This window comes from Periophthalmus magnuspinnatus, chromosome 24 (genome assembly GCF_009829125.3).
Source record: "Periophthalmus magnuspinnatus isolate fPerMag1 chromosome 24, fPerMag1.2.pri, whole genome shotgun sequence".
NCBI lineage: Eukaryota > Metazoa > Chordata > Actinopteri > Gobiiformes > Gobiidae > Periophthalmus > Periophthalmus magnuspinnatus.
Window position 1 is genome coordinate 2,995,291 of NC_047149.1, and position 17,689 is coordinate 3,012,979.

Sequence of the window (17,689 nt, forward strand, 5' to 3'; positions counted from 1 at the left end):
CAAGTGTTCATCCCCCTGGAACTTTTTCAGTTTTTGTCAAGTCACAACCACAAATTTAAATATTTTTTAATTTGCGTTTTATGTGAATAAGTAACACAAAATGGTACATAAGTGTGAAGTAGAAAGAAAATGATACATAATTTCCAGATAAAAAAAAAACTAAAAAAAAAAACTGAAAAGTGCAGCGTGCAAAAGTATTCAGCCCCCCTAAGTCAATACTTTCTGCCACCGAACCGCTGCGCAATTACAGCTGCAAGTTTTTCAGGTTATATCTCTACCAGCTTTACACACCTACAGACTGAAATTTTTGCCCATTCTTCCTGGCAAAACAGTTTAAGCTCTGTCAGATTTGATGGAGACTGTTTGTGAACTGCATTTTTCAGATCTTGCCAGATCTTCTCAATTGGATTTAGGTCCAGACTTTGACTGGGCCATTCTAACACATGAATGTGTTTTGCTTTAAACCAGTCCATTGTCGCTTTGGCTTTATGTTTAGGATCATTGTCCTGCTGGAAGGTGAACCTCCGCCTCAGTCTCAAGTCCAACTCCAACAGGTTTTCTTCCAAGATTGCCCTGTATTTAGCTCCATCCATCTTCCCATCAACTCTGACCAGTTCCACTGTTCCAGCTGAAGAAAAGCCCCCACAGCATGATGCTGCCACCACCGTGTTTGACTGTGGGGATGGTGTGTTCAGAGTGGTGTGCAGGGTTAGTTTTCCTCCACACGTTTTGCTTTTAGGCAAGTTTGATTTTGGTCTCATCAGACCAGAGCACCTTCTGCCACATGTTTGCTGTGTCCTCCAAATGACTTCTAGCCAACTGTAAACAAAACTTCTTATGGGTGGTTTTCAACAATGACTTTTTTGCCACTCTTCCACAAAGACCAGATTTGTGTAGTGCAGGACTAATAGTCGTCCTGTGAACAGATTCCCCCACCTGAGCTGTGGATCTCTTCAGCTCTTCCAGAGTCACCTTGGACCTTCTGGCTGCATCTCTGAGTGCTCTTCTTGTTCGTTCTGTAGGTTTTGGTGGACAGCCATGTCTGGGTAGGTTTGCAGTTGTGCCATACTCTTACCATTTCCGGATGATGGATTGATCAGTGCTTCTTGAGATGTTCAATGCTTGGAAAATCTTTTTAGATCCAAGATCCGCTTTAAACTTCACCAACTTTTTCTATGACCTGTTTGGTGGCTCCTTTGACTTCATTTTGTGGTTTGCTCCAACACTCTCTTAACAAACTTAACTGGCCTTCACAGCACAGCTGCATTTATACTGAGACAAGATGACACACAGGTGGACTCTTTTTAGTCCTTACGTCAACATTCAATCTTTCCAATATCACCAGGCAACTTCTAAAAGCAATTGGTTGCATTCAAGAAAAGGGGGGCTGAATACATTTGCACGCTGCACTTTTAAGTTTTTTATAAAAAAATAATAAAAAATTGCAATCTTGTAAAATATTTCCTTCCACTTCACACTTGTGCCATTTTGTGTTACTGCTTCACTTAAAATGCAAAGAAAATGTATTTAAATTTGTGGTTGTGATGTGACTATATGTGAAAAAGTTCCAGGGGGATGAATACTTTTGCAAGCCACTGTATTACACACACTTATATCTTATACACACACATTTATACATACATTTCAACATTATACATTACACATACATTTTAAACATTACACATGCACATTATATATACACATACAGAGCTGCCACTTTTACCACTGTATTTACCTCTGTTCTCACTGTGAGCGGGCTCGCCTCCCCACTGATCTGACCTGTAACCTGTCCTGGTATTGTCAGATGCTTGTCAGATGCTTGCTTCAGTGACTGTATACATCATGGACATGGTGTCGTCATTCCCTCCCGTTCACTATAAGACTGTCAAAGGCAGGGCTCAGAGTGGTGGTGGGTGGCTCCTCCCCCACAGGCTCTCCCTTAATAGAGCAGAGGGGCATTACGGACCGCCTCCTGGGGGCGTGGCACAGACCTGACCAAGTTGTCAATCATACTCTATTTCACACGGCTGTGACTCTGCGTCTGATATCTGTACGTCTTTGAACCAGATGCCCTGCAGCGGTTTATGGCACATACAAAGAAGGTGTAGGTCCGGTTCTGCAGCCAGGCCATAGACTGTATACAGAAGAGGGGCCACAGAGATGGAGCTGAATCACTCCCATGATCACTTCTTGTTTGGAATGCTGTAGCCAGCGGAATAGAAATGTCCAGAGATACAGTCTATGGGCCAGTCCCAGTGCTCAGCACTGGAATAGTGGTTAAAAGGCATACTATGGAACATTCCAACGCAATAACATGTCCATGGAGACGGGCAGGTGGTCGATCGTCCACCCGAGAAGTTAGATCTGAGTCTGTGGTTTTGTGAAACAACAAGAAAATAGATGTTTGTTTAAAACCCTAAAGCAACAGACCAGAGAACTACAGCTGTCCACAAGAAGAGAGGGAAGAAAGAGGGAAGAGAGAAGGAGAGGGAGAGGGAGAGGAGAGGAGCGTGGGAGGAGAGAGGGAAGAGAGTGGGAGGAGAGAGGGAAGAGAGAGGGAGGAGAGTGGGAGGAGAGAGGGAGGAGAGGAGAGAGGGAGGATGTGCGTTTGTGATATTTCAGATTCTCCTCACACTCTGCTCAGACTCCAAAAGGATCAGATAAAGACGTGACTGTGAAGCATCCACCAATTAGAGGAGAGAGAGAGAGACAGGGCTGACCAATCAGAGAGCAGAGAGAGAGAGACAGGACCAACTAATCATAGAGGGAAGAGAGAGAGACAGGACTGACCAATCAGAGAGGAGAAAGAGACAGGACTGACCAATCAGAGAGGAGACAGAGACAGAACTGACCAATCAGAAAAGAGACTGATTCAAGACTGATCAAAGACTGAAAAACAGAGATTCACTGAGAGAGGGAGCATAGAAAGAAAGAGTGAAAAACATTAACGGGAGAGAAAACGATGAGAGAGAAAAAGAGGAGCGAGAGAAAGGGGAGAGAGCGGGCAATAGGAGAGAGAGAGAGAAAGTGGAGGGACCAGGAGAGAGGAGAGAGAGAGAAAGTGGAGGGACCAGGAGAGAGGAGAGAGAGAGAAAGTGGAGGGAGCGGGAGAAAGAGAGGAGAGAGAGGGGTCACACAGAGGAGAGATAGTTGTCCTTGACATGGCTGTAACTCGTTTAATGAGAAACATCACAGTTTGACCAAGCACTTCAGACGAGAGAAAAAGAGAGAAATAAAGGGAGAGAAAGGGAGAGAGGGGGATGAATGGAGAAGAGGAGAGTGAGGCACGAGGGAGGAGTAGAGGACTGCAGCGCTGAGAGTACAGTTTACTCAAACAATTGTCAATACAATTGTGCTACAGGGAGGGCATCTGACACACAGGGATACAGGAGGACGGGAGGGCGTCTGACACACAGGGCTACAGGAGGACGGGAGGGCATCTGACACACAGGGATACAGGAGGACGGGAGGGCGTCTGACACACAGGGATACAGGAGGACGGGAGGGCGTCTGACACACAGGGATACAGGAGGATGGGAAGGCATCTGACTCTTTTATGTTGTTTCTTCACAGACCTGGTGGAAGCGAAGCTCGTGGGGATCCTGGACATTCTGGACGAGGAGAACCGCCTCCCTCAGCCCTCAGACCTGCACTTCACCCACGCAGTGCACAGCAAGCACAAGGACCACTTCAGACTGAGCGTAAGACCAGGACTGGACCACGACTAGACCAGGACTGGACCACGACTAGACCAGGACTGGACCACGACGAGGCCACGACGAGGCCACGACTAGGCCCACACAGAGCACAGCAAGCACAAGGACCACTTTAGACTGAGCGTAAGACCAGGGCTAGACTAGGATTAAACCAGGTCTAGACCAGAACTAGAACAGGACTAGACCAAGACTAGTCCTGTTCTAGTCCTGGTCTAAACTCATGTAGTGCACAGCAAGCACAAGCACCACTTCAGACTGAGTGTAACACAAGAACTAGACTAGGATTAGACCAGGACTGAACCAGGACTGAACCAGGACTGAACCAGGACTGAACCAGGACTGAACCAGGACTGAACCAGGACTGAACCAGGTCTTTATTTCTTCTGTTATTTCAGATTCCCAGAAAGTCCAAGTTGGCGATCCACAGAAATGTGAGAGACGACGAAGGATTCATCGTGAGACACTTTGCTGGAGCCGTGTGCTACGAGACTGTACGTGAAACTAGACCAGTACCCTGACCGGGACTAGACCAGGACAGAACCAGGACTAGACCAGGACTAGACCAGGACAGAACTAGGACTAGACCAGGACTGAACCAGGACTGAACCAGGACTGAACCAGGACTGAACCAGGACTGAACCAGGACTGAACCAGGACTGAATCAGTACTAAACTGTTGGTCTAGACTTTCTCTGGTCCCAGTTAACTTCATAGATTATATCTCTGGACATATCTCGTCCTTAAGCTTCTGCATTCCAAACAGGAAGTGAGCATAGGCATGACTCGGCTCCATCAATTCCAATTCACTTTCTGTGTAAAAAGCGATTCTCCTCTCTCTGTAACTGCGGCTGTCAGACTCCTCATGCTGACCTTAAAATGTTTTTACTAAACGTTTAAATTGAAAGGTGTCTAAGGTCAAAGTGAGTTAAACATGCATGAAATAAATACTTTTTAACATGCTTTTATACTAAAATAGATGTTGTACACAGGATGCAGAATCTCCTAAGGTGGCGATGTGGCTGGTAGTGCATCAGGGTTAAACTCACATCCAGATGAAGCCTACAGTGTTTCCTTGTCCTGACGGTGCTCGTAGCTGAGTGCTGGCTTTTTCTGTGCATATCTGATTCTTTTATAATTGTATTCAAATACCCTGCGTCTGTCTGGGCCTAATAAAAGTCAGATTATCACAGTGATTAAACATGAATACAAAAATGAGTCAGTTTGAAATGATCGCTTCAAGTACTGAGCTTAAAAGCCTAGTTCTAGTTATCACATTAGATTTAAAGAGGGAGTATTATTTAAAATTGATTTTTATTTTTTTATTTTTTTAAATCTTTCTCCCATGTTCTAATGTTGTTCCTTCATCAAAAACATGAAGAGGTTTTAGATGTCATCCATGCATGTTTGAGTAATGTAGTGATGTCTCCCAGGCCCTATTCAAACCCTCCTTACGGTCAGCAGTACAAGTCTGTACAAGGGTCCGCCCGCAAGCCTACATCACCCAGGCTCCCACATGACAATTCTCCATAAATGCAGTTGTCCCTCACTATAGCGTGGTTCACCTTTCGTGGTCTCACTGTTTTGTAGATTTTTTTAGTACAATTTTGCATGTTTTTTTTGTTTTTTTTTCACAGTGTATGAACGTGCATTGTGTTGTGCGTCCTGATTGGCTGTTGGACTGTAGACCATTGTCCATCAGTCTCTTCCATATCGTGTCTCCTGTACAGTACAGAATGTGTTCAGACAAATTTACATAAATGTTGGATCACAACTTGACAAACCTGATGTGATGTGCAGTAGTTTCATTAGTGGGATGCAGCTCAGTGTGTCATGATAGTGCTCTGAAGGGGAGTGACTTAGCACAGAGAGCAAAGGGAGGGGAGACTCAGAGCGTCAGAAATGAAAGTGAAACTTATAAAACATGTTAATACGTTGTTTTGGGTGAATATAGCATTTTCAAAACAATAAAAGTTAACATGGTCATCTAAATGTCATGTGTTACAGTTAATACCCCACAAAAGTAAATACCTCCTCTTTAAGTATATTGTTTTAGTTTAAGCGTATTGTTCTTTTTTGACATTCTATCCACTGTGTTGTAATGGTCTTTTTTTTTGGTATTTTGATCATTGTCGTCTGGACTAAATAGACAGTGATCAAAATACCTGTGATATTTGTTTATCCAACTGTTGGATTAATTGGCGCCGCTATATTTAAAAGTGTAATATTTCTGTTTGATATTTCCAGACCTGTTTTTATCTAAATGTGTTTTCTGTTTTGAATCAGACTCGTTTTGTGGAGAAGAACAACGACGCTCTGCACATGTCTCTGGAGGCTCTAGTCTCAGAGTCCAAAGATCGCTTCGTCCGAGAACTGTTCGAGAACAACAACAACAGTAAAGATGCCAAGCAGAAGGCCGGGAAGCTCGGGTTTATCAGCGTCGGCAACAAGTTTAAGGTGAGAAAGGAGACAGAGGTCACAGGGAAGGGTAGAGCCAGGAAGAGGTCAAGCAGAAGGCCAGAAAGCTTGGATTTATCAGTGTGGGGAACAAGTTAAAGGTGAGAGAGGGGTCAGAGGTCACAGGTTTCAGGTAGAAACATAATTACAAAACTATGGCTGTGTCTGAATGTCCATCCTATTCACTACAGGGGGCACTATTTAGGGATCAGGCCTCTTTTAGTGCTGTCCAGTGCACTCAAAATTTCCCACAATGCACCTTGAAAAGTAGTGTCCAGCGCTGGTCACTAGACATTGTGGTCATAGACCACAATGCATTGCAAGAGTTGGAAAAACACGGCGACAGGTCTTTAACTGGGACACAACACGACTGAATGAAGCAGATAGAAGCGCTGGTTTGAGACACTGTTGTCTCAAATAAACCAGTTCTTTGCTAGCGTTAGCCACTTTAGTACATGCGATAATTTCCATCTCAGACAAAAAGCTGAATAGTCCAGTGTGTTTAGGTTAGATCCATCTTGACCAAAACATGTATGGTTATTATTAGTCCATAAATCAGGTTTTAGTTAAGCCTTTACACTTTATTTCACCCAGACGCCAGAGTCATGTGACCCGAATGTAGCGAGTCCAAATCGGTCTGTATTGGAGGGTTGTTTTTAATCTCGCTGTGCATGTGTATAGTGACAATAAATGCATTCTATTCTATTCTATTCTATTCTATTAAAGAGGCACGAAAACTCAGTTCCAAGTAGGCTCCGACCAAAAGGGTTTGATACAGTTTGTTCGGTGTCAGCTTTCGGTTCATTGGCTTTAAATACGTCAATGAGCCAATAAAAACATAGCACTGATTTATTTATCAGCAACATAGGTGCTCACGCATCACGACTGCTCTGCTCAAAAGAACTCACATTTAACATGTGTCCACACCATGTTTAACATAGTGCGCAGACATGTGTCTAAACGTGTGCAAATGTGTGTGCAAACATGTGTGCAAACATATGTGCAAAGAAAGCACAGTGTGTTATTTCTCCAGTAAAATAGAAGAGCTGAAGAAATATCCAGAGTTGAAATGTCTCTACTTGAAAACACATCAAGTCTCCAGTGCAGCGCCTTTACAGAGTCTCACAGTCACAGTCTGCAGAGTCTGTGTGAAGTTGAAGCCAAACAGATAATATGAACCAAACTCTGACAAACTCCATCATGATCCTCATCAGTCCCGGTAAAAGCGCAATTCCAAAGAAAATGTGGTGTAGTAAATATCTGCAGTTTGGAGCTTATGCGTCCAGATGCAGCCAAACGAGCCGTGCCATAATCCGCCTCTGCCCACGTAACCGCCTCATAAAAGAGTTAGGAAAAAACATATGCTCCACTGCCTCTCACCTACACTTCTGTATACGAAGAAAACAAAAGTGAACCTTAAGCACGTGTGAGTCCACCAGACTGTGTTTATAAATGGACATGACTAACCTGCCAGCCCCCACTTTTACAACAGGAAGTGAGCACAGACATGCGCTGACTTCTACATGATCATGGGGTTTTTATTTCACTATTTTGTATGTAAATCAAGATCTAAACATTAATAACAGACCAATGGGGCATGTGGGAGAATATGTTGGAAAGTTTTGTGGTAGCGGAAAGGCAGCTACATGTTGATGCCTCTGGTCAGTTAGGGCTGCAGACCGAGTCACTGTGGATGTACGTGCTAAGCTAAGTGCTCCTCACAGCAGCGATGGCAGGGTTAGGGTTAATAGTGAAATTAAAAACCCCAGGATCATGTAGAGCAGGTTAATACCAACATTTAAGACCAAAATGATGAGTCTGACAGCAGCAATTACAGAGAGACGACACACAGTTTTTCAGTGTTAAATGAACTGGAGCCAGAGTTGATGGAGCCGGGAGCACGCACATGTTCACTTCCTAGTTTGAACATGGCGGCTAGCAGGTTAGCTTTGTCCATTTATATATACAGTCTATGGATGTAACCCTTCTGCAGTGTAAAGTGTGTCAGATCTGTCCTAATGATCTGTCTGTGCAGTTACACGCCCAGTATCACATCCGTCTGTGTGGTTACTGCGCTACTCACTCTATGTCCTCTTATCCCCCTCTCCTTTCCCCCACTTCTCTCCTCTCCCTCCTCTCTCTCCTCTCTCTCCTCTCTCCCTCCCCTTCTTCTCCTCTCCCTCCCCCCTCCCTCCTCTCTCTTCTCTCTCTCCCCTCCCCTCTCTATTTTCCCTCCCCTCTCTCCTCTTCCTCCCCCCTCTCCTCTCTTTTCTTCCTGTATTTTTCTCACCTAAATCCTTCGTCTTTCACCTCGTGTTTGTTCGACTTTATTAAAATCCTTTTTTTTTTAAAGACTGAGTCACAGAATGCTTCCAAAAACTGCCAAAAACAGGACCACACCGGGACTAAACCTGGGACTACACCTGCTCTAAATGAGGTCTAAAACAGGGACTTAAACCAGGACTGAACCAGGTCTAAACCAGGACTGAACCAGGACTGAACCAGGACTGAACCAGGACTGAACCAGGTCTAAACCAGGTCTAAACCAGGTCTAAACCAGGTCTAAACCAGGTCTAAACCAGGTCTAAACCAGGACTGAACCAGGACTGAACCAGGTCTAAACCAGGTCTAAACCAGGTCTAAACCAGGTCTAAACCAGGTCTAAACCAGGTCTAAACCAGGACTAAAGCAGGACTAAAGCAGGACTAAAGCAGCACTAAAGCAGGACTAAAGCAGGACTAAAGCAGGACTAAAGCAGGACTAAAGCAGGACTAAAGCAGGACTAAAGCAGCACTAAAGCAGCACTAAAGCAGCACTAAAGCAGCACTAAAGCAGCACTAAAGCAGCACTAAAGCAGCACTAAAGCAGCACTAAAGCAGCACTAAACCAGGACTAAACCAGGACTAAACCAGGACTAAACCAGGACTAAACCAGGTCTAAACCAGGTCTAAACCAGGTGTAAGGGTGCGCCTACACAAGCCCAATGGGACCGTGCCCAAACATGGATAGCCTCTAAAGTGCCGCACGTTTGTTCAGTGTGAGGGCAGACGAATCATGTCCCGGACACAGCACATTTGGACTGTAACCTTTCACCTTCAGGACTGGGACAGACTCAAGTTTAACCTCTAGTTTGTTTGACCCTTGACACATGTAAACAGAGTGTGAGTGTGCCATAATCCAGGACTAAAGCAGGACTAAAGCAGGACTAAAGCAGGACTAAAGCAGGACTAAAGCAGGACTAAAGCAGGACTAAAGCAGGACTAAAGCAGGACTAAAGCAGGACTAAAGCAGGACTAAAGCAGGACTAAAGCAGGACTAAAGCAGGACTAAAGCAGGACTAAAGCAGGACTAAAGCAGGACTAAAACAGGACTAAAACAGGACTAAAACAGGACTAAACCAAGGACTGCTCCTGGTCTACACCTGGCCTAAACCAGGTCTAAAAAAGGACTAGACCAGGTTTAAACATGGTCCAATGTTGAGCTCGGGGAGGCGTTATCTTTGAGTCCTGGAGATTCTGAGTCCACTCACGTTTCTCTCTCCAGCACCGGCTGCCATTTTAAATTCATGAATCAGGCTCAGAAACTATATGCCCTGACGTCCACCTATCGCGAGAGAGGAGAGAGAGGAGAGAGAGGAGAGAGAGGAGAGAGAGGAGAGAGAGAGAGGAGAGAGAGGGAGAGAGAGGAGAGAGAGGAGAGAGAGGAGAGAGAGGAGAGAGAGAGAGAGAGAGGGAGAGAGGGGAGAGGAGAGGGGAGAGGAGAGGGGAGAGGGGAGAGGAGAGGAGAGAGGGGAGGGGAGAGAGGGGAGAGAAATTGAAGGAGAAGATAGAAAGAAGAGAAATAAAGAAGAGGAGAGAGAAGGGGGAGAGAGAGAGGAAAGAGAGAAATGGAGAAAGAGGATGAGAGCAATAAAAAACAGAGGGAAGAGAAATTGGGAGAAAAGAGGAGAGAGATAAGAGGAGAGAGAAATGGAGGGAGAAAGAGAGGATGAAGGAAAGTGAAACATAGAGAGAAGAGGAGAGAAATGGAGGGAGAAAGAGGAGATAGAGAACGGGAGAGAGAAATGGAGAAAGAGAGGGGAGAGAAATGGAGCGAGAAGAGGAGGGAGGGAAATGGAAGAGAGGAGAGAGAGCAAGAGAGAAAAGGAGAGAGGGAGGAGAGAAGGAGGAATAGACAATTGAGAGAGAGGAGAAGGGAGAGAAGAGGAGGAAGGAGAGAGGGAGAAAGAAGGGAGGAAAGGAGAGGAAGAAAGAGAGGTAGAGGAGAGGGAGAAGAGAGTGAATCAGGACTGAACAAGAATGTGCAGCACTTTTAATTAGAATCATTTAGTTTAGTTTTGTGAAATATTTTGGGCCAAATGTTTGTGATGCTCTGAGCATCTCTGATCAATGTGGCTGTGGCAGAGTGGTTATCCTGTGTCCTCTCAGTGAGGAGGTTGTGGGTTAGACTCCCTGTGGCAGAGTGGTTATCCTGTGTCCTCTCAGTGAGGAGGTTGTGGGTTAGACTCCTGGTTATTTACTCATAGTTTGCTGAAGTGTGATGCAGTGAAATGTTTCTCTGTAAGAAGAGGCTTAAAAAGAGAAGTAAACTTTTGAACTTCTGGTTTAGACCTGGTTTAGTCCTGGTTTAGTCCTGGTTTAGACCTAGTTTAGTCCTGGTTTAGTCCTGGTTTAGACCTGGTTTAGACCTGGTTTAGACCTAGTTTAGACCTGGTTTAGACCTGGTTTAGACCTGGTTTAGACTTGGTTTAGACTTGGTTTAGACTTGGTTTAGACCAGACTTGGTTTAGACCTGATTCAGTCCAGGTTAAGTCTGGGTTTATAGTCACTCTTACCCAAATACTTTGTTGACTTTGTTTTGCAGCATCCCTCTCTCCCTCCCCCCTCCCTTCGTTCCTTATTCTCCCTGCTCCTCCTCTACCTACTTCTCTACCTTTCTCTCCCTCTGTCCTCCCTCTTCATTGACTTTTGTCTGCAAAGTTGAGGCTTAATTTTTACAGCATTTACGTTTTTACAGCCACATTAAACCAACGCTGATCCTGAGAAACTCACACTGTAACTCATTAGACTTGAGAACTGGTTTAGACCTGACTTAGACCTGGTTTAGTCCTGGTTTAGTCCTGGTTTAGACCTGATTTAGACCTGGTTTAGTCCTGGTTTAGACCTGATTTAGACCTGATTTAGACCTGGTTTAGTCCTGATTTAGACCTGGTTTAGTCTTGGTTTAGACCTGATTCAGACCTGGTTTAGTCCTGGTTTAGACCTGGTTTAGTCTTGGTTTAGACCTGGTTTAGACCTGGTTTAGTTCTTGTTTAGACCTGATTTAGACTTGATTTAGACCTGGTTTAGTCCTGGTTTAGACCTGATTTAGACCTGATTTAGTTCTTGTTTAGATATGATTTAGACTTGATTTAGACTTGGTTTAGTCCTGGTTTAGTCTTGGTGTAGATGTGGTTTACAACTGGTTTTGTCCCCGTTTAGTCCAGTGTTTCTGGGCAAACTCTGCTCTTTTTGCCTTTCACTCATTTAAAAAAGTGTTTTTGAAAAGTGCTTGGTCCAGACTTTCAGGTTTTGGCTGAGAGCAGAAACTGGACGTGGCCGCTGCCCCTCGTTAGAGCTGGACGTGGCCGCTTCATTAACTGGGGATTATGCTGAGATCTGTATACAGTGATCCCTCATTTATCGCGGGGGTTATTTTCCAAAAATAACCCACAATAGGCGAAATCCGTGAAGAAAGCTTTATTTTTTACAATTATTCTATATGTTTTAAGGCTGTAAAACTCCACACCACACACTTTTCTCACACAGGCATTAACATTTTCTCACATTTCTCTCTTGTTTAAACACTCTCAAAGTTCAAACCTTTGTAGGTTTAAAAAATAAGCACAGTACTACAGAACAAAACCAAATGCTATACTGTACTGTAAATAAAAATTACAGCTTTTAGAAATACTGTAACAAATTTAATGATCAACCTACAAGGTTGTGACTCGCATATTTCACAATTCCTCTGACTGCGCCTCTTTGTCCTGGCGCCGCTCTGCTGTAGTGTCTTTTCCCCCTGAAGGCCTTGGTGCAGGTGTCTTTTTCAGAGTGAAGAACATAGTTAGTCTCCGTGTGGAGAAACACTTTTGAGTCCAAAGCATTTCTGAAATTTGTCAAACCAGCCCTTGCTGGTATTAAATGGGCTTGCTACTGTGTGAAAAGTACTTGTCGATGGCCTGGGCTCAGCATTATCCTGCTCCTCGCTGTCATGAATGTCATCGCTGTCAGCAAAGGTTTCATAAAGTGTTTTAGCTTTTGCACAGATGATGTCGGTATCCAGCGTAATGTCCTTTTCCTGCAGTCACTGATCCACAAAGCTAAAGCAGACTCCATCCTTACGATGGTCTTGTTGCAATTACAACCCTTTTTGCATCCTTGTTAAAACTTTTTCTTATGTTATTTTCTTCCTTCTTTATGTGACGAACTGAAGATTAATTTATTCCGTAATGACACCCTACAGCCGCATAACTTGTACCTTCCTTCAGCATGTCCAGAACTTGAACTCTGTGATGGTTAGCATCTTCTTTGGCCTTTTAGGGCATGCGCACAGGTTTACTTGTCGATGCAGAATGTTTCATCGTCATTGAGGGTTTTGTCGAGGAGAAAACTTGCAAATATACAGCACTTCAGAGTCACTCTGTAATCGAACATTTATGTAAATTTGTGAAGCTGAACGCATTCTGTACTGTACAGGAGACACGGCATGTCCCTTAGCCAATCAGGATGCAGGACACAATGCACAAAAGCATGCAAAATTGCACACAAAAAAATCTGCTCCTCTTTGTCAGTGCCAAATCTACCTGAGCGAAGGTAGAAGTTACGCAGCTGTAGGGGGCGCCATTACAGAATAAATTATTCTAATGTTCGTCACATAAAGAAGGAGGAAAATAACATAACAAATTCCATTCACTTTTAAATTATGTAATTGGAACTGATCTAGTCCTAGTCTAGTTCTGGTCTAGTCCTGGTCTAGTCCTGGTCTAGTCTTGGTCTAGTCCTGGTTCAGTCCTGGTTCGGTCCTGGTTCGGTCCTGATTTGGGTCCAGGACCAAGCAGTGGACAAAACCTGACTAGACTAGGATGAAACCAGATGCACATCAGGATTAAACTAGGGCCAAACCAGGACAAATGTGACCACAGCTTTAATAGAAATGTGAAGTGAGCTTGTCCCTCTGCAGTGTGTCTGTGAATTTGAATATTGTAGTGATGTAAAATGGTCCTTCAGTTTGTCCTTCTATATTCTACAAAAACCTGCAGGAGCTGTTTACAGTTTTAAATCTAACAATGAGGTCACAGTTTTAGACTTTAACCTCACCTGGATGGATAGTCCATGTAGATTCTAAATTTGAATCAGTGAATGTAAATCACAAAATCATATAACTCAAGGTTACTTAACGTAACACCGGTTGAGGTGTTTCTCTATGGGAATTGACCTGGGCATGACCATCCACAATGGCACCACATCTGTCTCCTCCTAATGCAGTCATTCTAAAGTGATTTCTTATTTTTGCAAGGAGGCCAATTAAGGTGAAACACCTCACTCTGTTATCAAAGAACTGGGGTTACATTAAGTTAACCTTGAGTTCTTTTCCTCACTGTTTGGTGTTTCACTATGGGAGATATGACCCACTCCCGGATTTAAAAAAAGCTCCTGAAGTAGTGGGTCACTATGGTGCCAGACAGAGACCGTGCCCTTAAACAGAGCCAAACACTCTCAGTTGTAAGACTGCCTGTGCCAGAGGGCCAGAGACATCCAGTCTATAGAACTTCACAAAGGTATGCAGCGATGTCCAACTGGGCACAGTGCATATATCCTGGGCAGAAACACCTCTTAACAGAGCACATGAATCAGCTACACCTACTGGTGTAATGTGCCCTCAATCCCTGCGGAGGTTCCATACCCTTGCAGGTGTAAGTCAAGGAAATAGCTTCAGCAATCCTGTGAGAAAGCCTCTGACTGGACACTGGCTTACCAAAGTGAAGAGAAGCCCATGACATGAAGAACTGATCTGCCTTTCTAATGCCAACTGTTCTGTCAACACACACTTGCAATGCCCAGACATGCTACAGGGCCTGAAATTTATGCTCCCCAGAAGGAGAAAAGTAGAGGATAAAAGGCAGTAAGTTCTCAAATAGAACAGCTTTAGACCATACCACCTTTGGCACAAATAACGGGTTGGGCGCAGGCACACCTTGGACAAACCAAGGGCGAACTGCAAACATGTTTAAAGCCACATGTTCCAAAGAAACAGCTTCCAAGAGCTCAAAAGGGTGAAGACAAAGAGCATCCAGCATGACCAACAGGTCCCACAGGGGAACCAGGGATTTAACCACAGGAAATTTTTGCCTCCTTCGTAAAACGACACCACCTTCATCTTGCACTTACGATGTTGTCTGGGGCACAAGTGCAGCGCTGCGATCCAGCGCTGGAAATCTCATCATTAATAGGCCCAGATGAACAATAGAAATGACTGATGCCATGAGACAGTGAGGCAAAGGCACATCCAGTGAGGCAAAGGCGAGAGAGACCATTATCTCTGCTATGAGAGTCACACAATGTGAGGTGGAGTTCTGGCTTAAACAGAGATATTCTGTATGTTGTTTGGGTTCTGGTTGCTCTTGGCATGGTTTATTCTGAAACCCAGGGCATTAAGATGATTGAGCACTGTCATAGTATCTCTCACTCCACGCTCCCGCGAATTGTAGCGGATCAATATTTTGATCCCTCTGGGCTGAAGCAGAGCCAGCGCTGCTTCCATACATTTGCTGAACACTCTCTGTGCCAGCAACAGCCCGAAGGGAATGACCTGGTATTCGTACGTAGTCCCTCCATAAGCAAAACGGAGAAATTTCCAGTGAGCTGGGTGCACTGGAATATGGAAATACATGTCTGAGAGACCAACTATAGGGAACCAATCCTATTGCTTATGAATTGGCTTATTGAGTGACAGCACTGTCGGGGTCAGCATCCTGTACTTGAATCTCTGTAAGTGTTTGTATAAAACATGGAGGTCACGTATGGGCTGTAGGGATGTGGACCCTTTCTGCAGGACCAGAAAACGACAAGAGTAAAAACCCAGCTGACAGTTGTTCTCTGGTACAAGCCGTATTGCTTGTTTAACAGAGATGTGATCTTATCCTCTAAGACTCTGGCCACAGAGTCCAGCACACCATTGAAAGTGGGTGATTTCATAGGAAATTGAAGCCTGCATCCCCAAGCAACTATGGAGAGAATCCATGGATGCACTGCGCAAGCGCGCCACTGCTCCACCTGGAAAGCAAGTGGCCCCATGAAAATACCCAGTGGCGTCAGTCCCCTGCCAGGAATAACGACGTCTGCCTGAGAAAGAGCATGAGCGGCCTCTTGTGGCAAAGGCTGGTTGGATAGCAGACCAATTTTTAAAACACACATTTACCACCTTTCACAAAAACCTAAAATTTGAATAGGTTTTCTTTACAGGAATAAAGCCCGTTTTCATATAAAAATAGGAAAACAATTCATTCTACAGTTGTTTCTTCACAGAATCATGGCGACATTGTTTATGGTCACGCAACAAACACCTTAAAAAAATCTTGAATCTATTTACCACAGCGCATTTCTTTTTATTACTTTTGACAGTTACTACACTCACCACTGTGATGTGTACACAGGGTTTGTTGGACCTCACTGCAGACCCACAGACTTATACACCCACATCCTCATTTACAAAACTATACAGGCAAATCGTCTACAGTATCTCACCTCCCTGATTCAATTCAATTATAATCATTACCAGGTCTGCAGAGAAACTGACCTTAGTCATCTACACAGAGCAAGGGAAAAGTGGTTTTAAATTCTATGCCCCTCATTTATGGAACACCCTCATAAACTAAACCGTGTATTTCCCTTAAGTACGGTAAATGTAAATACACCATATCTGTCATCTTTTCAGACCGGTGTAAATGTTTTAACTGAAGGACCACAGGGTCAGTGTAAATATTATACATTATACTATACATTTTATTAATTGTGAATGTTGTTTCTTTTAGCTGTGTACTCAGGGCTCTCCCCGTGAGATGCATTCACTCGGAAAGCAGAAAACTTTTACATCCAAATTAATCCAACAGTAACAGCCACATATCTGTTTTTAAAACAGTTCAAACCGTCACTGGATAAAGGAAATAGAGTTGGTCTTTGTTGATTTAAAAAGGCCTGTGACACAGTGAACCTTTACCTGCTCATATCAAAGCTCTCGACTTTTCACTTCTCTGAACACTCATGTCCTGGTTATACCTACAGAACTGTGAACAATGTGCTATCATCAACAACTGCACATTTACCTTTGGCAAAATTCAAACAGGAATCCCCCAAGGGACCATCCTGGGCCCCATTCTCTTCACTCTTTATATCAATAATCTCACCAATGTCTGTCGAGAAGCCAGTTTGCAAATGCAGATGACACTCTGCCGTCTGGGTGAGAAAAAATCTAAAGGCTAAACTCTGATAAAACTTGATTTGTGTCATAAATAATGATCAGATTGGACTAACACATGCTTTCATCGACTAATAATAATCTTACAAGTTTATGTCAGGAAGGATCTCACGTAAACGGACTGGAGTTTTAACATTTTTTGTCTGAGATGTGAACATTATTGCTTTTTTAATAGCTCAAGCTAAGCTAGCAACTTTACACAGCACTGGTTTATTTAAGAGTGTTTCATTCATAATCAGGATCAACAGTGAAATAAACCTTCTTCTCTGCTTCATTCAGACCTGTTGCTGGCGTCTTTTCGACCTCTAAATAGTGCCCCCTGTAGGGGTAGTGCGGATATTCAGTCAGTCAATGTTGAATCTGTCCCTGTTCAAATAAATCAAATAAATAAATCACATCGCAGGAGCAGAAGTGTCTTGCCCCAGTACACAACGGTATTTGACACACATTACACAGATCGAAGGCCACATGGGAATATAAAATAAAGTACTACCATTTAATGTGGAAAATCACAGTATATCATCTAAAGCAGGGGTGCATAAACTTATTTCACCAAGGGCCATATCTTGAAAAATATTTGACACAGAGGGTCACAGACCAGTGGTGAATACAGTGAATAATTGATATGGGCGCATTTAACATAGTTTTGACTTCATACTTTAAATAAGGCTTGCGATATTAAAATTAGATCTGTATGACAATGCAATGTGATGTTATTTAGATCATATTGGTGGAATTACTCAAATTTGACATTAAAAGTATTGATCAATTGGGCCAGTTCACCTGAAGGCCTGAGGGCCAATAAAAATTGGTCTGAGGGCTGCATTTGGCTCCCGGGCCATAGTTTGGACACCCCTGGTCTAAATAAAGAGAGTTTTTATTATCATCGTGATATCAGAATCAGTATCGAGTAACGAGTCTATTCCTTTGTATCAAAATGGAGTTTGAGATTTTAGTATCGTGACGACTCATTGGCACCTGGGCGTTCAGGAGGTTTATGGTGCT

The 17,689-nt window shown here is 43.7% G+C and overlaps 1 protein-coding gene across 4 annotated transcripts in view; it reads left to right on the forward strand.

The window, feature by feature from the left end:
* Positions 1-17,689, forward strand: part of myo6a (myosin VIa) — a 125,128-nt gene that overhangs the window by 66,483 nt on the left and 40,956 nt on the right. For all 4 annotated transcript variants that reach the window (XM_055232425.1, XM_055232424.1, XM_055232423.1 and 1 more), the window contains exons 16-18: positions 3,574-3,701; positions 4,112-4,207; positions 5,999-6,169. In XM_055232425.1, the coding sequence (XP_055088400.1) occupies positions 3,574-3,701; positions 4,112-4,207; positions 5,999-6,169 (395 nt within the window). The remainder of the gene's footprint in view (positions 1-3,573; positions 3,702-4,111; positions 4,208-5,998; positions 6,170-17,689) is intronic.